A 25800-nucleotide genomic window follows, 5' to 3' on the forward strand; every position below is an offset into this window, starting at 1 on the left:
TACAAGGGGGATTTTCAAATAAAACTTGTAATCATTCCCAGTTGTGCAAAATCTTAAACATTTTTACATCTATGAAATGCAAATTTCCTTATTTTAAGCCATATTATCAGTGACTACGTTTACATGGACAGCAGTAATATAATTATTTACCTTACACTGAGTAAGGCAATATTGTGATTAAGGTGTTTACATGACTCGCTTTTAGAATACTCCTTTCATGTACCCGTTTTACGTGTAATAGAACATAGTTTGCCGTGGGCTGCATCCCAAATCGCGTACTATATAGTAGCCGAGATACATGTATTTCTCCTACTACAGGCCTATAGTAGGCAAGTACGCGGTTTGGGACGTAACTGCGCTCTCTTGTTTGCCATAAAATGTTGAGCACTGCCGTGTGTGTACGTGTCCTGTCACAAAATGCGGTGAAAACTCTCACACGACATTAATAATGTGATTAAAGTGTGTACATGTCTGTAATACACATCGATAATGCGACTAAAACAGGAGTACTCCACATGTCTTAATTCGATTTGTGTTTACTCCGAGTATGACCTTAATCGGATTAAGGTAATTGAAAATTGCTGTTTACATGGTAGTTTCTTAATCAGAGTATCGTCTTAATCGGATTAATAGTGGATTATTGTTGTCCATGTAAACGCATTAAGTGACAGCATAGATAGGAAAACATTGGTAGGAATACAGTAAAGGTCATGTTAGCTGCTGATGTTAGCTAGCGCGGTACATCAATGTGTCCGCCATATTGGAGAGGGCCAGATTCAGCACAGGTCTGTGGAGAAAAAGGATTATGTGGAACATCATAATAAGGATGATGCGGAGCAACTATTACTGACACCCACTTAACTCTTTAAGTGGGTGTCTGTAATAGTTGACACCCAATTAAAGAGAGACAGGCGGCTGCATTTGTTATTTAAAAATGTTTGTGTTTGTACTGGGTTTATGCGGTGTTTCCTCTGATTACCAATCATGGTAAAAAGTTGTGACCCTTACGTAAAAAAAAAAAAAAAAAAAACATTAAACTTAAAGTTCTGTCGTATGTCCTTCTGTGTAATTTGTACTTTGATTAGACAATGTGTGCTTGGACTATTTACTTTTAGTTTGTTCTTCAAAGGTATTTTGAGGAAAAAGCTCAATGGAGTTCAAATCTAGGTGGCGTGACTCTCGGTGTAATTACCTGACACGACTGTCACTCATAAGCCCTATACAGACCACATTAAATACAGATGGGGTCCTGGGGTAATTTCCTACTTCTACCTTGACTTTATTTCCATCAGGTTCAGCCATGTCAATGTTTTTCTCAGGCCTCCACTGAGAACTTTACAGGTTGAATTATTACCTACCCTTTTTCTCCAAACTCAGCAGTCGTTTTATCATTTCAGTCCAGTCTGGATGCACATGTCTGTGATTTCTGATGTAGATGTAGCCTTGTGCTGGAAAAAAAAAAGATATTAAACACTTCGCGAGTCACAAAACGAACAATGAACGTTTATTGTTCTGCTCTCAGTGTCTCTTCTCTTTGACGCCATCATCATCATTATCATCAGCATACATCATACAGCATCACACAAACATCTAGGTTCACAACATGCTAGAAACTCACTCCTCCTGTGGTCATTTTATTGCTGTTCAGATCCAAGATTTTTACCACTGAAGAGACATGTAAAAAATGCTTATATCGATCACAACCTAATAAATTAATCCAATTCGAATAGGGCTATCGTCTGCATGAATCTACAGTCTGGGCAAGAAAGAAATCAGCCCCAGCCACTGTTTTTCAGACATTCTGTCTGTTGTTCTTTTCACCACTGCTAGTGCTGTTGCACTCAATTCCACAAAAGTCCAAATATGTTTATACCGGCTGCCCCTGATTGTGTGCAGTGTTCGTTTTATCCAACCATTTCTGCTTGTTTTCTTAAGGTGCCAGTAATTCTTGCGTTGACTGCTTAGCTATGAGACAACATGGGCTCTGTTTCAATCAATATGCAACCACAACAGATAATCCACGGTCACCTGACAGGTCAGAGCACAGAAACACAGATATGTAAAATACCCAGGTTGAGCTAATAGTTATGAATCACATTGGTCTAAAGTTAGTGTCTCACACACACACACACACACACAGCTCACACCTGTGAAGCACGTGCTGAGTTTGATATTTTAAGCTGTGGGCTAAAAGGAGTCAGGCACTTGACTGTATGCATTATTTCCACTGGCTGTATGACCTGACGTCTGATGTACACTGCACGTGTTAACACAAATCATTTAACACTGGTTGTCTTCAAACAAAGCCTGAAGCCCTACCTCTACACCAAGTGCTTAAATGAGCACTAATTAAACTCCTCTCTTAGATCCTGACCTATTTGTACTAACATCCGGATATGGTGTTGTTGTTGTTGTTGTTTTTATTGTTGTTTCTCCATTTTTCTCTCCAATTCGTTCACCTGCCAGTTCCCACTCATCTATCACGGCTTCCTCTGACACACGTGATACCACATCTTTTCGAACTGCTGCTCATACGGCATAACACACTCAAAGAAAACTGCTATCTTCCCTCTTCCGCATATATGAGCTCACAGATACCTAGGATTGTCTAGTGATTGACAGTGATGAGAGAGTGTGCCATCCCTCAACACATGGTTAGCACGTTCGCCTCACACCTCCAGGATTGGGGGTTCGATTCCCACCGTGGCCCTGTGTGTGCGGAGTTTGCATGTTCTCCCCGTGCTGCGGGGGTTTCCTCCGGGTACTCTGGTTTCCTCCCCCAGTCCAAAGACATGCATGGTAGGCTGATTGGCGTGTCTAAAGTGTCCATAGTGTATGAATGGTTGTGTGAATGTATATGTGATTGTGCCCTGCAATGGATTAGCACCCTGTCCAGGGTGTACCCCGCCTTGTGCCCGATGCTCCCTGGGATAGGCTCCAGGTTCCCCGTGACCCTGAAAAGGAGTAAGCGGTAGAAGATGGATGGATGGATGGATAGATGGATGTCGGTAAAGAAAGCAGTATATTAAGTGATGAGACACTTTTCAGATAAAAAAACATAATGAATGCTGCTGGGTTTCGCTGCAAAAAAAATGAAGCAAGTGCGACAGTCAAAGTCTCCAGAAGAGCTGTTGCTGGTTCTGTAAGATGCTCAATAAAACTTACAGCTCATTTCCTTATAAAACTGCACTAATTCTACCTGAGACTACTTTTTTTTGGTTCTCAAACCAAATATCGTCTATGTTTCATTTACTACAGTTTACTGCTCTTTATAGTATTTTTTTTTAAAAATGGAGAAACATTTAATTTCATAGTTTTTGAAGGTATCTTTGCTCTACAGCATTTCTACAGCATGTGCCTAAGACTTTTGCACAGTACTTTTGGTTCAGTAAATTATGTCTGGTACTGTTTGAATTAAATGAGCTATCGAAAAGAAAACAACTGAACTTATTTAATTACGGAGAAATGCACAGTGTGTTGTTTGTATTAGATAGAAAACCTTGTATGGGATTACACCAGATGTTGATATTTTTTGAGATATGACCTTTGATGACCCCATGAACCAAACCATGCCTTGTCTTTATCAAGGCAACATAGGAATGAAGGAGAAAAATCAGTACTTATGAATTCATGCACTATGTTTCAGTGATGTTAAAAGTGTAATCCTTGAAAAAATTTATTCGATTAATTTTTTTTATTAGTAAGTGTACAATATTACAGAAGTAAATAATTAGGCCTAATATAATTAAACAGTTGTACCGTTATGTTATTAATTTATATATAGTAGAATGTTTCTCATGGAATGAGTCAACCTGAGCTGCGTGTAGTCTAGAAAAACTACACATCCCATCATGCATTTCATTCCACGTTGCACAGCCAATCAGGAGGATTTCCTTTTCGCGCTGAGCAGTGTTGCCAGATAACGCACGATTATTTTTTTAAGAACTGCTAATCATATGATGTATTTAATTTTAGTGATATTTAAGAGTCCTGATCTATAGAATGCATATTATTTGTTTGTATTTTGTTTACTTGGTTATGTTTTGCAATTCTACCCGAGGTACATGTTAAATTAGTACTAGGATGACCAGGTTGTATTTGGTCATCCATTCATTTAATTCATTGTCAATGATTCATTTAATTAGGCAACCCTGACTGATTCATTCACCTTAACTATCTGATCAAACCAAACTGGCAACCATGCATGATCAACTATAATCAATGCAGTCATGAAGGTGGGTTGATTAATTCCTGGATGATCGAGAACATCCAGCAACCCTGGCAAATCCTGTATCTGATCAGTCTAAATAATGATAACATTTGCCAGCTGTATCCTGAGTGATCCAGGGTGATAAAATTGTGGATTTTGTCAATTACCTTAATCCGGAAAATTTTACACTGCTAACCCAGTCTGATCAATCCAATCTGACAGCCATGATCAGATCAATTAAACTGCTTGATTGATCAACTGGATTAAAAATGGATTGGATTGATCAAGTTGCCAGATTGAACATCTTGTTTTGAACAGGATCAATAGTTCAATCGGTTCAATCAAAGTTTCCAGATTAGATCTGGAACAATCAGGTTTTTAGACAATATTATGATAATGATGATGATGATGATGATGACGATGATTGTAATAATAAAACAACAACAACAACAACAACAACAACAATAATAATAATAATAATAATAATAATAATAATAATAATAATAATAATAATATGGCAACCCTGACCAGTATGATCAACGCAATATGACAATTCTAATCATTGCAATGTTGGAGCTGAATATTAGAAAAAAAAATCTAATCCGACACCCTAACAATTTGAAAAGTGTATTAGATTAGATGTATTAGATACGGTTTTTTTTCTCTTTAATCTGGAAACCTTGATTCATCAGATTTGGAAATCATGCTGAGACCCTGAAACCATGATCTTTTGATCAAACAAATCTGGAAAAAAAACATTTGGTCATGATATTTTTGTCATTATCTTTGATATGACAGTTGATCCGGTCCGATCTTGACAGCTACGATCAGGTAAATTAAACCGATTGATCAGGTTGCCAGATTTGGCTGATCGACTTGAATTGAGCAACATTGTTGGATTGGATTGGATCAATCAGAATGCAAGATTAGACCTTTTCTCTATCTTCCACCCAGGATAATCATATTTATTTGTTCAAAACTCGGTTCAGTAACCTGTCTGATCATCCTCGCCACTCTGCCTGGTTATTTTGTCATTTGATTTGATATGACAATCCGGTTTTAGTCCAATCTGGCAACCGGGCCGCTTCGAGCAGAAGGGCTTTTGTTGCATCCAGAGGGAGAGAGCGAGCGAGCGAGCAAAGGCTTGAATTAAATCTATGGGAGTCCAATCTGCTCTGATCTGCACTAAACCATCGGGCCTCTCCCGAATTAAGCCTCGTCTGAGCGGAGCTCCGTGTCTCTGCAGCTGCTCTGCTCTCAGCCTTTGTGTAGATCGCTTTAGATTTCTGATCTCTGCTCCCGGAATCAGATTATTTGCTGTATTTGTTTAGAATGGGAAACGCTGAAGGTACCGACATTTTTTTTTTATTCTGCTGTTGTTTTTTGCCTCGTTGTTTGCTCTCATGGCGTCAAAATCAACCCCAGCCCTGCATGCTTTTTCCTCCTCTTTAGTTTTTCTTTTTCCTTTTGGCGAATAATAATAATAATAATAAAAACGCACACTGTCGGTTTCCCCTCCTGATTTTCCGTGTAAAATAACGGCCACTTGTCGGAAAGGTTACAAACGTAAACGGGCCAGTTTGATTTAAAGGGCAGCCATGTTGGCTCTTCGGTTTCGCATACATGTTATCGTATGCGCTTTTAGAGGAAAACGAAGCGCTTGAACCAGTTCACACGTCCCTTTTTCATTACTGACTCGACTTCAGACTGAAAATACCAAACCGACTACATTTAGACATGTTTAGACTCTTTGCTAAACCGTTTCATATCACAGCGAGGTGCATTTTTTTTTTCATAGCACTTGGCATAGCTAAAGCCAACATGCTAGCATCATATCCCCTTAAATGTCGAGATAAAATGCAGCTAACTAAACATTTTTGATGTACTATCGCTTTGTATGTCCAACAATGCAGCGGTGGGAAATGTAGGGTTGGAAAATGTTTGTTGTATTATCTTTTATATATTTTTTGTAATACGGTAAATATTCAGCAGGATAACGTTAGCATTGACAGCAAACAATGTTCCAATTAAGTTAGCAGTGCTATTTCAGGTGTTACAAGAGCTGGAGACATGGTTTAAGAGCATACAAGTTTAGCAACACTGCTTTAGTAGTTATATAAAAAAAAAAAAAGAAAAAGAAAAAAAAAAGAGTAAAGTGTACCAGAAATAAAGTTTCAGGGAATTAGCTACAGTTTAGTAAGAACTCTGAGGTGAAGATGTGCATCTGTCTTGGCTAATTTGCTACAGTGTTTACCTCAGTGTGTTTTAACCTTCAATATTTCACTCTTTTTGTTTAATTTCAGTCACTACTGCAGCACCAGACAACGAAATGAAGCCACAACGTCATATTTTAAGCTCTTAGAACTGCTTTGTGAAGATTTGACGACACTTTCTTCGTCAGTAAAAGTATCACTCAGACAGTTTAGGAAGTTTTGGAACACTCTTGGTACCACATGAAGCTCTGTAGTCTGTTACACTCATTAACTGCTCATATAATCCACACGTTTACACACGCCTCTCGTCACGTCTCGGGGAATATTTCCAGACGATATTTAACTGTAAGTGATTGTCATATTGAAACCTGAAGCAGTGTGGTGCGTAATAATAATAAAAAAGAGCCGGATGATGGGATGGAGTACAGTTAGTAAACAGGAAAGTGTTGATGTGATGAGTTAACCAGGACTGTACGGTGTGGACTGTGGATGTGCAGGACCGCAGATGGTGAAATCTACACCATCACAAAAGCGGTTTGAACCCAAACGCTGCTTTTGTTTGAATACTAGAATATTTTTGATTTAAAGACGTGGGTCAGGAACAAAATGTCCCCCTTACCCCAAATTTACGGAAAGTTCGTAGCTTACGGTTAAGAGTTGTGTAAACTGCATGCATAAATCATCACGCATTTCTATTAAACACCTTCGTAAAAATAAGGATATCATCCCGGATGATGTGCTAGAACCACACTTTATTTTTTATTTTCTTTTTTTCGGGCACTTGATCGCAACCTTCTCTGGAAGGTTAGGAGCCACCAGCAGTGTTCTCTGTGGTTCACGGTTTCCCAAAGGCCCATCATGCTGAGTGATAATACCACTGTACTATCGTTGCATATTGATGATGAAATTGTGGCTCAAATGTTAGGGTACTGGGTGGTTGGTGGTTCAAGTCCGATCACCACCAAGCTGCCACTGTTGGGTCCTTGTGCAAGGCCTTTAACAGGCCCTATCTGCTCCAGGGGTGCTGTATCATGGCTGACCCTGGAGTCTGGGATATGCCAAAAAAATAAAAAATTCACTGTGTAATGTCAATACGTGACAAAATAAAGGCTTCTTTGAAATGTTTGCGGAGCCCAAGTTGGGTTGGGGGGAAAAAAAAAGGGTGGTTGTTCTTGTGAAGTTCTGGTTGTTCAGTAAGATGTATAGCGTGGTGATCCTGGCGCAGTGGTTAAGACGTTGAATTTCTGATCTTCTGTTCAAATGGTAGCGCTGCCACTGCTGGGCCTTTTAAGCAAGGCTGTTGAAATCCGTCATTTCCTTCTAGTACAAAGTTTGAATTGAAATATCTCCTCTACAACCTTTTAGGCACTAGACAGTCACGTGCATTTGGGATTCTGTAATAACCTAAAGACCTTTCCGCTGTTTATCAATGAGTAACTCCAGTTTGCTTGTACAGCTGCGCAACAAACACCAGCTTCTCTATCTCAGTCTGTTACGCTTTGTGATTGCAAGTGGGGAGTATCTCTCCATATTCATCTTTGTTTGGAACGCAATACCGTGAGACAAATGTTCAAGTGGGAAATTCATCCAGCAGGTATCCTCCGTTTTCAGGTCATGTGGGCAGTGATCTAAACACAGCCGTTTCTGTGTCCTGTACAATATGTGGTCTGGTATTTGTCATTACGGTGTTTCAGTTCGTTGTCATGAGTTGGACCTGCTCTGTTGAGGTGAAATCTGTATGATAACACTGTATTTATTTAAGTTTCCATGAAAAGGAACGTCTCATTTGCAAACCGTGCACAGACGCATGCGATTGTTCCGTTTCACAAAAGACGTGAAACCCACAAGGGAACTCTTTGAAGAGAGGACGCTCACAGTGGCTTTATATGTAATCCTTATAGAATGCATTATTGAAGAGACGGACTGATGGGCTTTTGTGCATCTTTAAGCTTTTTGTTATAAACTGAAAAATAGTTGAGTTTAACTGTGAATGGACCTCAGGTTCTTGTGCAAATGCTCCCAGGACAAAATGGTTCCAGTACAGTGTCAAACGGGTGCTTACCTGAACGAATGTAATGTTAAGCGGATCGTCCGTTGTTGGCCAGACTTTGAGGTTACTTTTTTTGTCCTTCATGTCCAAGCAGAACACAACACTGACTCTCATACATTCTAGGATGATGACCAAATCTGTGTTTGAATGGGCGTAAACACTGATGGGACACTTTGCTTGTCCTGCACAATCACCCAACTTCAATCCTGTAGAAAACTTGTGGGATTATTTGGATTAGCAATGAAATAGGACCCAAACACGAGCTGAAATACAGCCAGATAGTTGACCTGGGCTAAAACTGACACGACACAGGATTGGTGAGAGATATATATATATATATATATATATATATATATATCTATCTATATCGGTTTATGTGGAGCACAAGTTGTTACTATAGAAACAATAAGGTTTCACAACGAGCAGATTAATGTAAAACCTGCAGCTGGTCTCTTGTCAGAAATAATAAATTTAAGACAGTTAATCTACACCTTCTGACCCAATCAGAATTAAGAATTCAACAGCGCTACGATATTAAGCCCGTTTGAATCATCATCTCTCACTTTAACGTTAATGTTGTTAATGTTTTATATTTTTGGTGTTTTTCTACACCCTCCCCCCCCCAGACCCTGTACGAAAAAGGGAAACCTAAGGATGCTGGAGCAGAACAATGGATTTCTCCTTCTCTTTCATGCAAGGGATCATGGGAAACACAATCCAGCAACCGCCTCAGCTCATTGACTCAGCTAACATCAGACAGGAGGACGTGTACGATGCCATCAGCGACCCCGGGGACGAGGGAGGCCCCTCCGCCTACGATTCGCCCCTCGATCCGGGGTTCTCCTACCCTCCGGACGACCTAGGGGTCGTCGCCAACGGTTACCAGGCGGGAATCGGCGCCTATGAGCAGCAGGCCAAGTTTGCGCTGTACTCGCAGTTCCCTAATGGCTCGGCCAACGGCTACGGCGCCATCCGCAACTATCACGCCGATCACGGGCTGATCTTAGGGGAGGGAACGGTGCTAAGGTCTCCCGTCGTTCAGGAAAAACCATCATCTCATATCTCTTCCCCTCCTCTTCCTCCATCTCATTCTCATCTTCATCATCATCATCATCATCCTCATCATCCTCATTCTCACCCTCAACATCAATCGCAGCATCATCAACCTAATCCTCAACTTTTACCTCATCACCCTCCTCCACCTCCTCCACCACCACCTCCACTTCCTCCTCCATCTTCGTCCTCTTCACATCATCTGCAGTCGGTTTACCCCCCTCCTCCCCTCATCCTACCTTCCTCTCCACCTCCCCTTCCTGCCTCCATTCAGGACGCAGCTTCTGAGCCCGTCGGCCAGAAGAAGACAAACTCCCCGGAAATCAAGATCAAGATCATAAAGACGTATCAGAATGGACGCGAGCTGTTCGAGTCGTCGCTGTGCGGAGACCTGCTGCACGAGTTCCAGGAGTCAACCAGGAGAAACGAGCACAAGAAGGAGAAGAGAAAAAAGAAAAATAGCCGGCACGGGGCCTTCCCTGAACAGGAAGTGAAGCTCGGTGATGGCCAGGCTGTGATACAAGAGCAGCAACCTACCCTGAGTCTCAAAAGCCCCAAAACTGAACCCAAGGAGGTCCAGGTGAGTGATATGTAAAGGATCCAGTCTAGGGAAAAACTTCTGTCTGTTTTAGGAAGTTATATTTGTTTATGGAAATTACAGAGAAATCGTGCAGTAATGGAGTTTTTTTAAGAAGCAGGAAACTCCTTCTTGGGTACTATTCCAGAGTCTCACTGAAATGTGTGAAGTAGAATTCAGGAAGTATCAGTGGTGTATTTCAGTAATAAATATAGAAGTGGAAAAATTCTAACATAGTGCACAAAGATTTCAAGAGAAACTGGGTGTATCAGAGGAAAGTCCTGAATCAGGTGTGCGTTTCTTTGTTTGCATCCAAAGGTCACTTCATACAGGGATTTGTTGTAGCCGAAAACGCTTAATTTCGCTGCGGCTTTTTGCAAAAAGTTTTTTGAGGGCTTTTCCTGCAGGAAAACTACTTGAATTGGCGAAATTGCAAGTGCGTGAAATTGTTTTGCCCGGTCTTTCTCAGTGGTGTTTGTTGTAATTGACACCTTTTAGTTGTACTCGTGTTCGACACACGCTGATCGAAGAGGGCTTTGGCTGAAGCCGCGTTGTGATGACGTCGCACGACTCGTCTTGGCCCAAGTCTGCGGCGAGCTCCTCCAGAATATTAGAGTTTGCTTGATTTCGTGTTCATTTCTGCGATCGCGAAATCCTGGAGGGATTGAACTGAAATGTTTATTCATTCAACAAATTTAATCTCCATTCAAGTGCAAATTGACAATCATATTAGAGACATGCTCCTTATTTTCATGCATCCTGTTTTCTAACGAACTAAATGGGGCTTTTATTTCCCAAAATGTAAACAATTATTCATTTAAAGCAGATACTGAGAAGAGCACCAACGTGCTCCCAGGTTAAAAAACGTGAGCTGTATTTCCTACTGCTTACACTCCCACAGTTTTTCTGCACTCCTAATACACACCTCAGACTTGTCTCAGTGTCATGAACGTCCATGTCAGTGCTTTGCTGGAAAAAAAAATTGTCCACAACCCAAATGTTTTGTTTGGTAGTCAAGTGGTTGTTTGTATGACGACCGTGCTGTATAACAGTACTGATGATGGTTGGTGTGTGCAGGTGGACAAGGCCATGCCCTCGGTGTGCGTGGAGTACGACATCGGGGATCTGGTGTGGGCTAAAGTCGGGACGTACCCATGGTGGCCCTGCATGGTCTCCTCCGACCCCCAGCTACAGGTTCACACGCGCATTAACACCAGAGGTAACGCTAACTCATCGACACCACATCACACTGCGAGCGCAAAGCTCTTGTACTGAATGTACACCTTCTTCAACTTTATACTAAGTCGTACCATTGCTGTCACATTGTATTCATAATCTTGCATACATTTGATATGCCTGTTATATTTATTCATATTATTTTAATCATGCCTTTACGTGCTATTAGCATGTATGCTTGTGTGTTCCACAGACTGCTTTCATTTTTACACATCTTTTATACACTTTTTTTTTTTTACCACGTTCTATATACTGTTAATATTTAATATAATATGCCCGTGCTGTTTTCCATGCTCTTTACATTTAACAAATGCTTTCTGTGTATTAGGTCATGTTTTTAATATGCAAAAACACACATCGAGGACCTGGTCTGTAATTCACTCACTCACCATTAGAGGGCGCTTTTAACCCCACAGGCTAATATTATGTAATAGTGATGCAAAACGCTCTCATCAGTGACGTGGTCTATCCTTAATTCCTTTATACCCTTGCATTAATGTCCTTTAAATTGTTGTGCAGATGCTGTGGTATGTATTTATGTGTGTGTGTGTGTGTGTGTGTAGGTCACAGGGAGTACCATGTGCAGTTTTTCGGAAGTGTGGCCGAGCGGGCGTGGATTCACGAGAAGAGGATCGTGGTGTATAAAGGAGAGAGTCAGTTTGAGGAACTGCAGGCGGAAACCTTACGCAAAACCACCAATCCAACTGAGAGACAGAAGGTCCGTGCTGTTTTTATTTTTGTGCAGAATTCAGATTTTACCGCTTTTATTTATTTATTTTTTAAAAAGAAAGTTTTGTGCATACTTAAAGACTTTATAACTACTTTATTCGTTTAAGCGTATACTTTTATTATGGAGAGATATGGTATTTTTATTTGGATGCAGATGATTAATGACAAAAATTATACAGTGGTGCTTGAAAGTTTGTGAAGAAATTTCTATATAATTGCATAAACATGACCGAAAATGTCATCAGACTTTCACACAAGTCCGGAAAGTAGACAAAGAGAACCCAGTTAAAGAAATTAGACAAAAATATTATACTTGGTCATTTATTTATTGAGGAAAATGATCCAATATTATCTCTGTGAGTGGGAAAAGTATTTGAACCTCTAGGATTAGCCGTTAATTTGAAGGTGAAATTAGAGCTAGGTGTTTTCAATCAATGGGATGACAATCAGGTGTGAGTGGTGTGATGGTTTGGGCCTGGTTTGCTGCATCTGGGCTAGGACAGCTTGTCATAGTTGATGGAACAATGAATTCTGTGTTATACCAGAAAATTCTAAAGGAAAATGTCAGGTCATTGGTCCATGAACTGAATCTCAAGAGAAAGTTGGTCATGCAGTGAGAGATTTAAAATGGCCAAGTCAAAGTCCTGACCTTAATCCAAAATCGAAAGGTCAAAGTCCTGACCTTAATCCAATAGAAATGTTGAGAAGGACCTGAAGCAAGCAGTTCATGTGAGGAAACCCACCAACATCCCAGAGTTGAAGCTGTTCTGTACTGAGGAACGGGCTAAAATTCCTCCAAGCCGATGTGCAGGACTGATCAACACTTACTAGAGACGTTTAGTTGCAGTTATTTCTGCACAAGGGGATCACACCAGATACTGAAAGCAAAGATTCACATACTTTTGCCACTCACAGATATGTAATACTGTATAATTTTCCTCAATCTCCTTTTAGGACTTGTGTGAAAATCTAACGTTTTAGGTCATATTTGTGCAGAAATATATAGAAAATTCTAAAGAGTTCACAAACTTTCAAGCACCACGGTATGCTGTAGACAGATTTTTAAATGAGACAATCATTTTTAATATGGAGATCATAATATAGAATGTGCTTAGAATAAGGAATCTGTGTATGTGTTTTTATTCGATCTGTGAACAATTAAGTAATTGTTACTAAGTGATATGCGGCTTTATTTATTGTTTTCATGCAGGTATTTAAAATTATATATATATATAATTTGTGCCATAGATATTCTTGGACACGAATCCTTTTAAAATAGCTATACATATTTCTATTAAGCATATTTTCATTTGTAAACAATTTTTTATAATACACACTTGACATGCATACATTTATTTATTTTTTACTATTATATATAATTAAAACGTATGTAAAAAAAAAAAAATATATATATATATATATATATATATATATATATATATATATATATATATATATATATATATATATATATATATATATATATGCAGACTGTCCTCTAAATCCAGCATCATAGGGTTTATGTATGTATAAATTATATTTTTAGAGACAGTGATGTATCTGAGCTGTTAAGAACCAATCCATATGATTGTATTAATATGAATTTGTGTTTTAGAGAAAAATGGTGGATTTATTCAGCAAGTTTTATTTAAAAAAAAATTTTCTCCTATGATGCTGGACTTTTGGGACACCATGTATATTATGCACATCTGCGTTTACGTACACGTTTATTTTATACAGAGAGATTTAGAAAGTGAGAGTCCGGTCTCAGTTACTGTATTTTGGCTGTATTTATGTAGTTTATCTGCCTAATTGCATGATATCTGTTGGTTTTATGGTATGTAACATAGCGTGTTTTGTGCCCATGTAGCTGCTGAAGCCTCAGTCTCAGAGGGAGCGTGCCCAGTGGGAGGTGGGCGTCGGCCATGCCGAGGCAGCCCTGCTCATGACCCGTGAGGAGCGTAACGAGAACTACACCTTCATTTACATTGACAAACTGCCTGCCGACGAAACCAGCGACGAGCATGCGACCCCAACAAGGATTAAAAAACGCAGGACAAGACGCTCCAAGAGCATAAAGAAAGACGATCCGGCGACACTCCCACGCCGTCAGCAGCCTCGTCGTCAGTGCAGCGTTTCAGACGCTCAGGAGGAAGAGGCGGAGCCCGAGGACATGACAGAAACGCAACCCTCGCCGCCTCCGGTTCGGACTCCGTGGAGAACGGCGGCTGCCCGGAAGCTGCTGCCGCTCTCGGTCACAATGAAGAAGCTCAATGTGGAGATTGTGAAATGCGATTGGCAGCTGCCCAAAGAGAAAGTGGAGATAAAAAAGGAGTCGGAGAGAGACGATGAGCGAGTTCAGTCTCCAGAGGTGAGGTTCGCTTCTGCTTTTCCGTGCTGCGTACTTAAAGCAGGGGTGTAAATCATACGGCTGATGGGCCCGATAAAGCTCCTAATCCGACCCTCCAGGTGAAGTTAGAATCTGTGTTCTATAGTAAATTCGTCTCCCATGCGCTGCAACGTAAAACCAGGAGATCACGTGTCTGAGTCCTGACACAGTCACGAGTTTGAAATTCATCTGTGGTTGGGAGCCAAGAGAGAAAAATGGCCGTTGTCTCTGGGTGGCACTGACCGCATACTCTCTCTCCCCTGTCAATCACAGGCACGCTAGCCAATGAGCAGGTGTCTGAGCTCATGTATGTGGAAGAGCGTAAATAGCAGTAGCCTGATGCGGTTAGCATTACATGTCTCGGAGGAAGAACTTCACTCTCTGTTGTATGATAGGGCTGACCGGTGGGAATTGGCAGCTGACCAAACTAGGGAGAAAATGGGGAAAAAATCCAGCCAAGTAAATATTTAAAAATTGTCTTGTGGACCATAATTTATAATAACTATGTACTAATGTAATGTAATAATAACTATGTACAGTCGTGTGTGTGTGTGTATACAGAGGTGTGTCTCAAAAAATTAGAATATCTTGTAAAGGTTCATTTTTTTTCCCTATAATTTCATTAAAAAAGTGGAACTTTCATATATTCTAGATTCATTACACATAAAGTGAAATATTTCAAGCCTTTTTTTGGATGATTACGACTTACAGCTCGTGGAAATCAAAAATCCAGTATCTCAAAATATTAGAATAAAGAATTTATAATACAGAAAAGTCGACCTGAGATGAGCTCTAATCAGCTAATTAACTCCAAACACCTGGAAAGGTTTCCTGAGCCTCTAATCTCTCAGTCTGGTTCAGTACACACAACCACAATCATGGGGAAGGTGAAAGTAAATGTTGCATTTCATTTGGAAATCAAGGTCCCAGAGTCTAGAGGAAGAGTGGAGAGGAACAGAATCCAAGTTGCTTGAAGTGCAGTGTGAAGTTTCCAGTCAGTGATGATTTGGGGTGCCAGGTCATCTGCTGGTGTTGGTCCACTGTGTTTTCTCAAGTCGAGATTCAATGCAGCGTCTACCAGGAGATTTTAGAGCACTTCCTGCTTCTGTCTGCTGACGAGCTTTATGGAGATGCTGATTTCCTTTTCCTTTATAATTGTTTCTTATTGTATCCTTACTATGGAAGGGTTCGAGTGATAAAGCGGAGGGTGAGACGTTCTCCAGTGAGGAGGAGAGAACAGCATGGAGTGAACCAGAGAGTGCAGAACACGCACACACTCCTGTTACCGAACCCAGCTCAGGTACACACGCATGCAGGATAAGTCTCAGCTGTACACATTGCCTGTGTGGGTTTACCTGCACGAGTTGAGGATAGTCACTGTGTCTAAGCATATTTGCTACTCACACTAACGGAGGAATGCATGTGTACAGAGTCGATGGAAAGAAAGCTGCAGCGGCGGTGTGTAAGGAGTCGCTCCGAGTCGGAAAAGAGCGTCGATCCAGTTCCAAAGAAAAAGGTCAAGAAAGAGCAGGTAGAGTCACGCACCTTTTTGCAGATGTTTATAACCAGCTGTAACGACCGAAAAACTATAACGCTCGTCCGTGTTGTATTTCAGGTGGAGGCGATGCCTCAGATGGACTTTAAAACAGGATCACAAAAAGGTGAGTCTCTTGTTACAACTTGAATTTATAGGGTTTTTATTTTAATCGACAACCAATGAATTTACATATATAACCGCTTTAGTATTTTACATCAAATTCCCTGTTTCTTAACCTGTAAGAAACATCATTCTTATTAAGTGTGTTTTCATGTTTTTTCCCCCCCTTGCTTGCAAACACAGGCTCATATTTTAAGGGGTCATGACATGAGAAATCATATGCTCCTCGAGCTTTTGACATATAAGAGGTCATTGTACCATTAAAACGTCCTGCAAGTTTCATAGCTTAATATCAAAACGAGTATTTATTTAACCAAGCTCCAAAACCGGCTCTGCTGCATGTGGCGGGATTTGCGATGTCACGCGGGCAAATACATTTGCATACGACTGCCCCTACAGCAAGACTTCGACTCCGACTTTTACATCAGCGCACCGTCGGGCCCCGCCCACCGGCGCTCAGGCGATGAAAAGAGTTCCGATAACACGTCGATAATTAATTCATAGGCAAAGATGTTAACCAGTCATGGATGGGTGGTTACATTTAAGTCTTTAAGGTAAAGGACACACACACAAAAAAAAAAACGATAATTTCAGTCTGGAGGTCAGAGACAGGGTGGAAAAAGGTCATAAATTACTTTACTAAAAAAACTAAACTTTACTAATATTATAATTACACCCCAGGGAAGATAATAAAATAACATGTCATGGCCCCTTTAAATCACATAAATCAGTATTTGTTTACAAACTGAATTAATTGATAACACCCATTTATCTACTTACCTTAAGAGGGAGGGGTAAATGTTACTCTGTAGTGAAAATGGAATCGTTGGGACCCCTGGGATGGTAAACAGAGAACAAATAAATAAATAAATAAATAAAAGGTGATGCACACAATTCCATTACAGAATCTCGACTATCACAATTCTAACACTGAGAAACTCCCTACCCCACTTTCACCTCCATCGACCGACCCATCACTGATGCGCAGTATACTCCTGCCCAAAGTCACACACACGTAGAGACAGTGTGTTTTCTTATAGACATACAGACAGGCATTATGTTTACACGGTGTGGAACTCTGGATTTCGCTCTTGCAGGAGCCAGTGAGATCTCTGATTCTTGTAAGCCACTGAAGAAACGCAGTCGAGCCTCGACGGACGTCGAAGTGACAAGCTCTATTTACAGAGACACGTCCGACTCTGATTCCAGAGGCCTCAACGACATGCAGGTGAGACACACACAAACCTGGCACGCACTTCATCAAAAGTGAGTTAACTTCTCTTAGAGATATTTGGGGCAAATTTGTTAGTGTGTGTGTTTTTTTTTTTTTTTTTTTCTTTTTCTTACCCCCCCCTTTCTCTCTCCTCGTTTGGCTGCATCTCATTTTGTGTGTGCAGTGTGTATTTGAGAAACGCTCTGACAGTCCTGGTACGGTGGACGCTGACTGCTCAGATGCCCAGTCAGACGATTCAAACATCTCTCGGCAGGGCAGCAACAACTCCAAAAAGGACATGGTGTGTCAGGTGAGTGAGATCAGATAAGAGTAACGCATACATCAAATACTCTTGACCGGGATGTGTGTTGTGTAGAAGTTGTAAATCAATCGATATATTGTCCAAAGTTGGAACCAGTTAATAACGTTAGTAAAAGGTAGTGTTGTTAACTAAATGCACGACTTGAGAACATAACGAGCCATACTGCCATTTTAAAAAAAATAAATAAATAAAATTTTTAAATCCCTGAGCATGAATTTCATTCACTTCTGCTGTGATTGCAGAGGGAGCAGGTTTGAGATGAAGGGGGTGTGTGTGGGTGTGTGTGTGTGTGTGTGTGTGTGTGTGTGTCACCCTTCAGGTTTGCGAGACATTTGGAGATTCTCTGCTGTGCTGTGAGGGCGAGTGTAACAGGTTTTTTCACCTGGAGTGTTTGGCCTCTGCTGGGGGAACAGAGGGAGAAACCATTTGCACTGAGTGCAAAACAGGTCAGAACCATTAAATGTTATCTTGTTAGTTTCCTCTGTATGTGTGTACTTTATTACATTTGTGGTGGCATACAGAGTGATTATTATGATGTTGCCTAACTTCTTTTTAATCTATTCCAAGAGAACAGTGCTTCTTGTTTCTGATTTAGCTGTGATGTGCACAAAATGTAGTTCGAGAGAGGAACAGGCAAGAACAGAGTGAGGAAATTGGCAGACTTGGTTAAGTCTCTCCTTTCCTGGTAATTGATTCGAAATGTTTCTCCTCCCAGGCTCACACCCATGTTTCTCCTGCAAACGCACTGATGAAGATGTGAAGCCGTGTTCGGTGAGTGGGTGTGGCCGTTTCTATCACGAGTCCTGTGCTTGGAAATACGCGGGCACTGCTGCGGAGCCCCAAGGCCTGAGGTGCCCACAGCACTGCTGCGCTACCTGCTGGTTGGAAAAGGACTCGCAAAAGGCCCACAAAGGTGTGATTAGTGCACACACACCTTCCCACAATCACAGATTGAGACACGCTCAGAGTCTCAGAGGGTTTAAGAGCAGAGGTGTGTAGAGTGCCAGTTAATTAGCTTGGTGTTTAACAAGCTTAATTACATTCACACACACACACACACATATATATATATATATATATATATATACACACACATAATTTTGAGTGATGTTGTTTATATGTTGTATAGGGAGGGTTAAACGTGTAAATGTGTGTGTCCACAGGCCGGATGATGCGCTGTATCCGCTGTCCCGTAGCCTATCATGTAGGCGATCTGTGTATAGCAGCCGGGAGCGTAGCGATCACGCCTCACGTCATCGTGTGCAGCAGTCACTCGGGCACACGGAAGAACGGCCATCTTGGCTCCTCCGTAAACGTAGGCTGGTGTTTCGTTTGCTCGCGAGGTGAGACTCGTTCCCCACTCAGCACAGAGCCAAAGAGCCGGAGAAGCCGGCTAGACCTAAAGCTTACACACTCACATGGCTGGTTCTTTTACTGAAAGTGTGTTTACTGCATGTTGATGAAAAGTTTCAGTCCTGCAGGCCATCGTGCAGCGTGTAGCAGTAGTGAGTCAGAGCAGCTGGAGTTGTGTCTCTGCACTCGGCTGAGGAGCTTTACTGTGTACTAGAGAGTCTAAGGACTGGGGGGTGTTTGGGGGGGGTGTGTTAACCAAGGCTAACTGTTGATTGCATACAAACTAACGTAGCTGACAAAAAGGATGCCTCAGAGTTTAGATGCCCCACTTGTTTAAAAAAAATAAATGAAAAAGTATATGCACTGTAGTAGACCCTCAGATTTTCGGCTTAGAAAAGTAAAGGCCCTATTCAGAAAGGTACAAGCCCTGCTCTGGTAATTACAGGGAAGGGTAGCAGCCCTTCTCAGAAATGTACAGGCTCCTCTCATAAGGGTAGAGAAGCGCCACTGGAAAGGCTGAGGATTCGATTGAAGATCGGCTGGATAGAGGCCCTGCAGACGCGCATATCTGTACAGAGGAGTAGAGGCCCAGCTCAGAAAGGTACAGTAGATGCCCCACTTGGAAGAGCAGAGTCTCTACTCAGAAGGGGAAAGGATATCACGATGATAAACTAACACCATCCAAATAGGTCTTTAGATAGTGTTTGTGTGTGTGTTGGCCGATCACTAACCTGCGTACACCTGCTAAAGCACAGGGAGGTCTCTCAGTTGAGTGGAGAAGCATCCTCAACATCATCACTCCACTCTGACTCGCTACTGCTGCACGTGTTTAATGCCTGCGTTTCCTTTGATAATAACATTAACACCGTGATTGGAAATGTATTTATGTCACAGCAACAGTTCGGTCGGGGGAAGAAAAAAAAGAAACGTCTTCCTTACCCCAGCTGTAGTCGATCAGCTTAGCGTGTGACCTTTTGATTCTTTCATTTTGCACTGGAGCCGTCATGGATGTTTATCGTCTCCAGTTTTTGCATGGTGCTAACTCCATGTCTAAACCATTACACATTACACAACCGCGTACGGCGATACCACTTTGAGAAAGCCCAACCTCAAACAGCACTTGGACTCCAAGATGGCCGCCACAACTGTATTTTTTTTATTTTATTTTATTTTATTTATTTATTTATTTTTTAACCTTGGTGACGTCTTTTTGTCCGTTTTTCTAGTCCTCAATTTAGGCATGCCATTTTCACGACGCCAGACTTTTCCTTACTCGTTAGATGACTTTGCTGATTGACTACAGTTGGAGTAACATGGTCATTGTATACATTTAAGTTTTGGCCTAACTGTTCCTCATCCAGTGTGAATATGTTAATTAATGGCCTTTTGCTTCGGTGTTGTCTTTGTCGATGTAAATGTGCCTTTTCTAACCATAGCCCACTTTTTAAAATGCAGTTTTCTAACCTCTTTTTTTAAAATCTTGTCTAATTTTTAAATTTTTTTTCCCCCTTCCTTTTAGATGTGCTATGTGTTTATAAGCCGTCGGACCGTGTGTGTCTTGTTAATCTGTAAACGCTGATTCAGTGTGAATGAGGTCGAAGCGTGACTGGCACAGATGCGCATCATTTTCTCGTGTGTGTGTGCGCGCGTGTGTGTGTGTGCGTTTGTGTTTGGTGGCTGTAAAGGTGCAATCATTGATGAATTTATGAAATTGGTGTGCAGTGTTTTTTAAGGTTGAGCTTTAAACAGCACCAAAACTAGCATTTATTCAATCTGTCTTCTGCAAGCACAGCATACTATTCACATAGGCCAATGTATTGGTCAAATATATATATTTTAAAGGGTTAGAATCGATATAGTTATCAAAACACTGGTAAACGAGCTCAAAATGATCAAAACTTGAAACAATTCCAGACTTTATCCAGAATTTTCCAGATTGCTAGTTCTCATGATGAGAAGGATGTATAAACACTAAAATCCACCTGGTTGAAAAGTACTGGCCATCACGTCCTGTTTATTATTCCACAAAAGGTGGTGCCACTAGCGTGAACGCCTTGTCGTTTCCGTAGTAACTCTCTTTACGGCGGGCACTCGACGGTATCTAAACCTCATAATAAAGAATTGGAAATGTACTGCTTTCTTTTAGCAGAGAAGCTCTGATGGTTGGTGATGTCGTTTTGGTGAAGTTTTCAGTTAAGGAGACGTTTATGGAACGAGTTTGTAGAAGCGCAGTGTCGGCGCTTTGCACCAGTAAGTTCTTCCGACACGGGAAAGTCTTCGGCACACTGGTTTCTTAGCAACATGGCAAGCTGTATAAATGGATTAAAAAGTCATTCAGTAATAGTCGGTGAATTGCTGTGGTGTACGATGAATTAAAAACTACAGGAAGTGCTGTGATGGGAACCTAATCCGCTTTGGATTGGTCACCGTGGTAACAGCATTACAACTCTCTGGCACTGATTATTTTCCCGTAACAGTACATCCCGAAGTGTTTTACTCGCCATGTTACTAACTATGTGTCGAAGGTGATTTTGTTGGCAGAACAGATTCGTTTCTCGGGGATGTTGGATTTGTAGTTGCTCTGCATTTCCTAATATTTAAGGGATTTAAGTAAACATTAGTTAGACGTTCATGTGGAAGTTCAGGGTTTATTTTAAGGGTGGTACTGTAGTTGCAACCATGTGGCCACGGCACTGGTTATTAAATGACCAAAGATGGCCGCCGCTTTCCAACCATGAGACGTGTCAAATATTAAAGTTGTATGTAAACATTGCTCTCAAAGCTATACATCTATAGAGACGATTTTATTTTTTTATAGCTAGCCATGCATTCAGTTATAAATACACGCAGGTATATATGGAGTTGCAGGTGCTAACTTGTATCTGCAAGACAAATCCTTTTCTATTATTGAGCACATTTTTTTAAACAATAGTGTATGTACAGTCGAGGGGATAAGTTTACGCACGCCTTGCAGAAGCTGCAAAATGCTAGTGATTAAAAATAATAATAAGGGGGATCATTTTAGTTTTTTTTTCTTTAGTTCTGCTCTGAATACGCTATTTCACATAACAGATGTTTACATACAGTCCACAAGACACAATAATAACTGAATTTGGATGCACCTACTTGTTCTTCAGAAAAACCCTCCAGGTCCTGCGCATTCTTTCCATCAGCGGCTCTGTGATGTTGAGAGCCATCTTCTCACACCGAGGACAATTTAGGGACTCGTATACAACTATTACAGAAGGTGCAAACATTCACTGATTCTCAAGAAAGCAACACGATACGTTAAGAGGCGAGGAGGAGGGGGTGGGGTGTTATCATACCAGTGTTTTATCACATCATTTTGCTCCCACACTGACATGCTATCAACGTGTATCACTGATTGCACCTTCAGCCTTTTGATTCATAGAATAGAAATTTCTTCTCTCTCTCTCTCCCTCTTTTTTTTTTTTTTCTTTTCTTTTCCAAGTCGTACTGTAACTCCTTATGAATAGCAGATGAGTAATGATCATTCTTTATTGTAGTGCCTGTAGAAATCCTGATGAGGAGGGTGTTGGCTTGGGAGAAGATTGTGTGTGTGTGGGGGGCTGGGGTTCTTTATCGTGCTGCTGATTGGCTCACATTTGGCCTATATTTTCAGTTTTAATAATATTACCTCACACGAAACAAAAACAAAGAAAATACTGAGATCTTGATGCTGGTGGGATTTATGGAACATGGCAAAAAAAAAAACAGTAGATTTACAACAGCAGCAGTTTACATTTTAACCAGTGATTCCCAAGCCAACACTGAAATCTCCAAAATGTGTGTTTTCTTCTTTCAGGACTCCCTACATCCTGTTCAGGAGTCTGTGTGCGTGTGTGCGTGTGTGTGTGTGTGTGTGTGTGTGTGTGTGTGTGGTGTTTAGCTTGGTGTGTGTGTTCTCTGCAATCATGGGGAGTGTGATTGACTGCTCACGGGTTTTCCTGTTTGTCTCGTGTAGGACGCTTAGTGCACGACCTCACTGACACCGTATTAAGTTCTTATACGTTTAAGTCTCACTACCTTCTGACTGAGTCAAATCGTGCTGAGTTGATGAAATTACCTCTGATTCCTTCTCCTTCGTCAGCTACCCAAAAGAATCCGGCCAAAGGTAACTTCACGTTCGCTCCCGTCCCTTTTTTTTTTTTTTTTTTTTTTTTTTTTTTTTTTTTTTTTTTAAATAACCTTGTCGCTTTTCACGCCTTTTTGCTTTTTCTTTTTTTCTTTCTTTTTTTTGGGGGGGGGCGGGGTTTGTTTTTAATTTCAGCTCTTCTAATTTACAGCTACTAATGCAAACGCTGGACTTAAAATAACGTACGGCTCGCATTATAACAGCTTAGTGATGTTTAGCAATAAGCAGACTCGAGCGTGCGCTATATTAGGCATGTGCTGATGATTGGTGATCTTGTGCTAGATAAAAATCACTAGCGGTTTAAAATAGTCCATCTAGGAGGAGGAGGTAGGCAGCTGTTTATTTATTTATTTATTATTTTTTTGGAAACGGTGAATCCTGTTCATAAGGCAGCATAAGGACAGCTGTCCTCTAGGATTCCTTTTAAACTCGAAGGAGCAATGTTTTTCCTGGGTCATTAAAACAATATATAATATTATGATAATTTTGCAAACTGTGGTAAAAGTTTAGGCAATTATCATAATACGAGAATGTAATATCAGCACATGCTTGGTATACACACTTACAAATTGCTAGATGCTTCTGCAGATTAGTGCTAAGGCCGTGTGTATGTGTGTGTGTGTGTGTGTGCGTGCGTGCGTGCGTGTGCGCGCGAGTCTAACATTCAGCAGCCAGTAGCACCAATTGAAATCGAGTTGGATGTTGAGGGTGATGTGTTAAACTATACAAGTTGAGTGTTCAGTGTTAAATGAGTGCTGTCATCTTCATCATCATCCTGCAGATTCAAGGCGCGTCAAGACCGCATAACGCGATGCATGAAGATATTGTGTAAAAATCTCTATAAAACAGCTGGTCAGTAACGCCAGCGGACAATAAACAGGAAATGAACACCGCATCTCTGATCTCAGCTTGGACTCTGTGATCGCCTGCATTTCTTTTAAACCAAAAGGAGTCGTGTAAATATATATTTACGTTTACAGCATTTAGCAGATGCTCTTCTCTGGGGAAACATTTTAAAGCCTGGAAAAGATATCCTAACTGATAATACGTACAGTGGATATAAAAAGTTTGTTTAAATGGCACGTTTTTGTAATGTAAAAGGAAAGCAAGATAAATCATCAGAACCTTTTATACCTTTTATTGTTAAATTTTGACCTATTAAAGTGAAAAATCATGATAGTAGTTGGGGGGGGTGATGGATAAAGAATGTACAATAATGTGGCTGCGTAAGTGTGCACACCCCATAGACGTAGTTGAAGCACTTTTTAGATTTTAGTTTGGAGCATCTTGACTGACTTAGCAATATTTTGCCATTCGTCCATGCAAACGCATTCTAACTCTGTCAAATTGGCTGGGCATCTCCTGTGCACTGCCCCCTTCAGGTCACCCCGCAGATCTGTGATTGGATTTAGGTCTGGACTCTGGCTGGGCCTTTCCAAAACCTTGAACTTGTTTTGGTGAAGCCGTTCCTTTGTTGATCTGGAGGTTTGCTTCGGGTTGCTGTCATGCTGAAAGATGCAATTCCTCTTCATCTTAAGCGTTTCAGCAGAAGACTTCGAGTCATATCGTGATTTATTTATTTATTTATTTATGTTTTCCTTCTGTTTGGGTGTATATTATTATCTATTGTTGTCACATGTATGGAGCAACCAGCGCTTTGCCAGAAATTGCTGCAGTTCTTTTAATGTTGCTGTAGACCTCTTGGCTGTCGTGCCGTGTTTTCTCCACTTGTCAATTTATTGTCTTTACAGTGTTCCATGGTATATCCAATGCCTTGGAAAAATTGTGTTGATTGATATTTTTCAACAAAGAGATCCTGTACCTGCTTTGTAGGCTGTTTGCGGCTTTTCCAGTTGGATGTTACCAAGGTGATGTCAGGAAGATCCTGTAGGAACAGCTGTACTTTATTTGGGGTTAATCAGTCACTTTAATTGTTGGGAGGTGTATACTAATTTAGTATTTAACATGAGGTCGAATGTGATTGGTTGTTTCTGAACACTGACGCATTCCCAATTATTCAAGGGTGCACAAACTTGTGCAAGCTGGGTATTGTACTTTTTTTTTTGTTTTGTTTTTCCCTAAAAGTTTTTTTTTTTTTTTTCCCCCCCAGTTTAATTTATAGATTAAAGTTTCACAATAAAGGTAGAAAAGGTTCTGACGTGATTTATCTTGGTTTCATATATTTACATTAAAAAAAAAAAATCCTGCCATTTCAACAAGGGTGTGTAGACTTTTTATATCCACTGTATAGGCTATAGTCTAGAAGAATAGCGTAAAACGAAAACCCTGTTACTTGACGATGCTGTTATACTACCGTAGAATAGTTTATGAAGTTAAAGCTGCTTTACATTTGCATTAGGGTGTAATATCTTATGTTCAACTGGTGCAACTGACTAACTTGCAGCTGGCTGCCAATTTGGTTTCCGAAATTACCCGACATAAGAAACGGTAATAAATGTATTCTGTTTGTAGAATCCAACTCTGTGCTTAACACAGAATTGGGGGGGGTTGGGGGTTGGGGGAAAGACCGAATCCATTCACAAAAACGCCTAAATGGAGATAAAGTAATAACGTAACTCTACATGTAGCCAGCATATTTGGTGTGTGAATTTGCTTTAGTTTTGCACTGGAGCTACAGTATG

The 25800-nt window shown here is 40.8% G+C and overlaps 1 protein-coding gene across 3 annotated transcripts in view; it reads left to right on the top strand.

Moving 5' to 3' along the window:
• The first annotated feature begins 5337 nt into the window (after positions 1–5337).
• The window catches only part of nsd3 (nuclear receptor binding SET domain protein 3), a 31052-nt gene continuing 10589 nt past the window's right edge, over positions 5338–25800 (top strand). The window contains exons 1-14 of one of the 3 annotated variants that reach the window (XM_053645367.1): positions 5338–5558; positions 9100–10106; positions 11181–11322; positions 11903–12057; positions 13939–14439; positions 15643–15757; positions 15888–15988; positions 16073–16118; positions 17212–17342; positions 17512–17637; positions 17969–18095; positions 18365–18562; positions 18813–18992; positions 22988–23137. In XM_053645367.1, the coding sequence (XP_053501342.1) occupies positions 9144–10106; positions 11181–11322; positions 11903–12057; positions 13939–14439; positions 15643–15757; positions 15888–15988; positions 16073–16118; positions 17212–17342; positions 17512–17637; positions 17969–18095; positions 18365–18562; positions 18813–18992; positions 22988–23137 (2935 nt within the window). In that variant the 5' untranslated portion in view covers positions 5338–5558; positions 9100–9143. The remainder of the gene's footprint in view (positions 5559–9099; positions 10107–11180; positions 11323–11902; positions 12058–13938; positions 14440–15642; positions 15758–15887; positions 15989–16072; positions 16119–17211; positions 17343–17511; positions 17638–17968; positions 18096–18364; positions 18563–18812; positions 18993–22987; positions 23138–25800) is intronic. The other 2 variants (XM_053645368.1, XM_053645369.1) reach the window with 2 other exon arrangements.

Source organism: Ictalurus furcatus, chromosome 16 (assembly GCF_023375685.1).
Source record: "Ictalurus furcatus strain D&B chromosome 16, Billie_1.0, whole genome shotgun sequence".
Taxonomy (NCBI): Eukaryota; Metazoa; Chordata; class Actinopteri; order Siluriformes; family Ictaluridae; genus Ictalurus; species Ictalurus furcatus.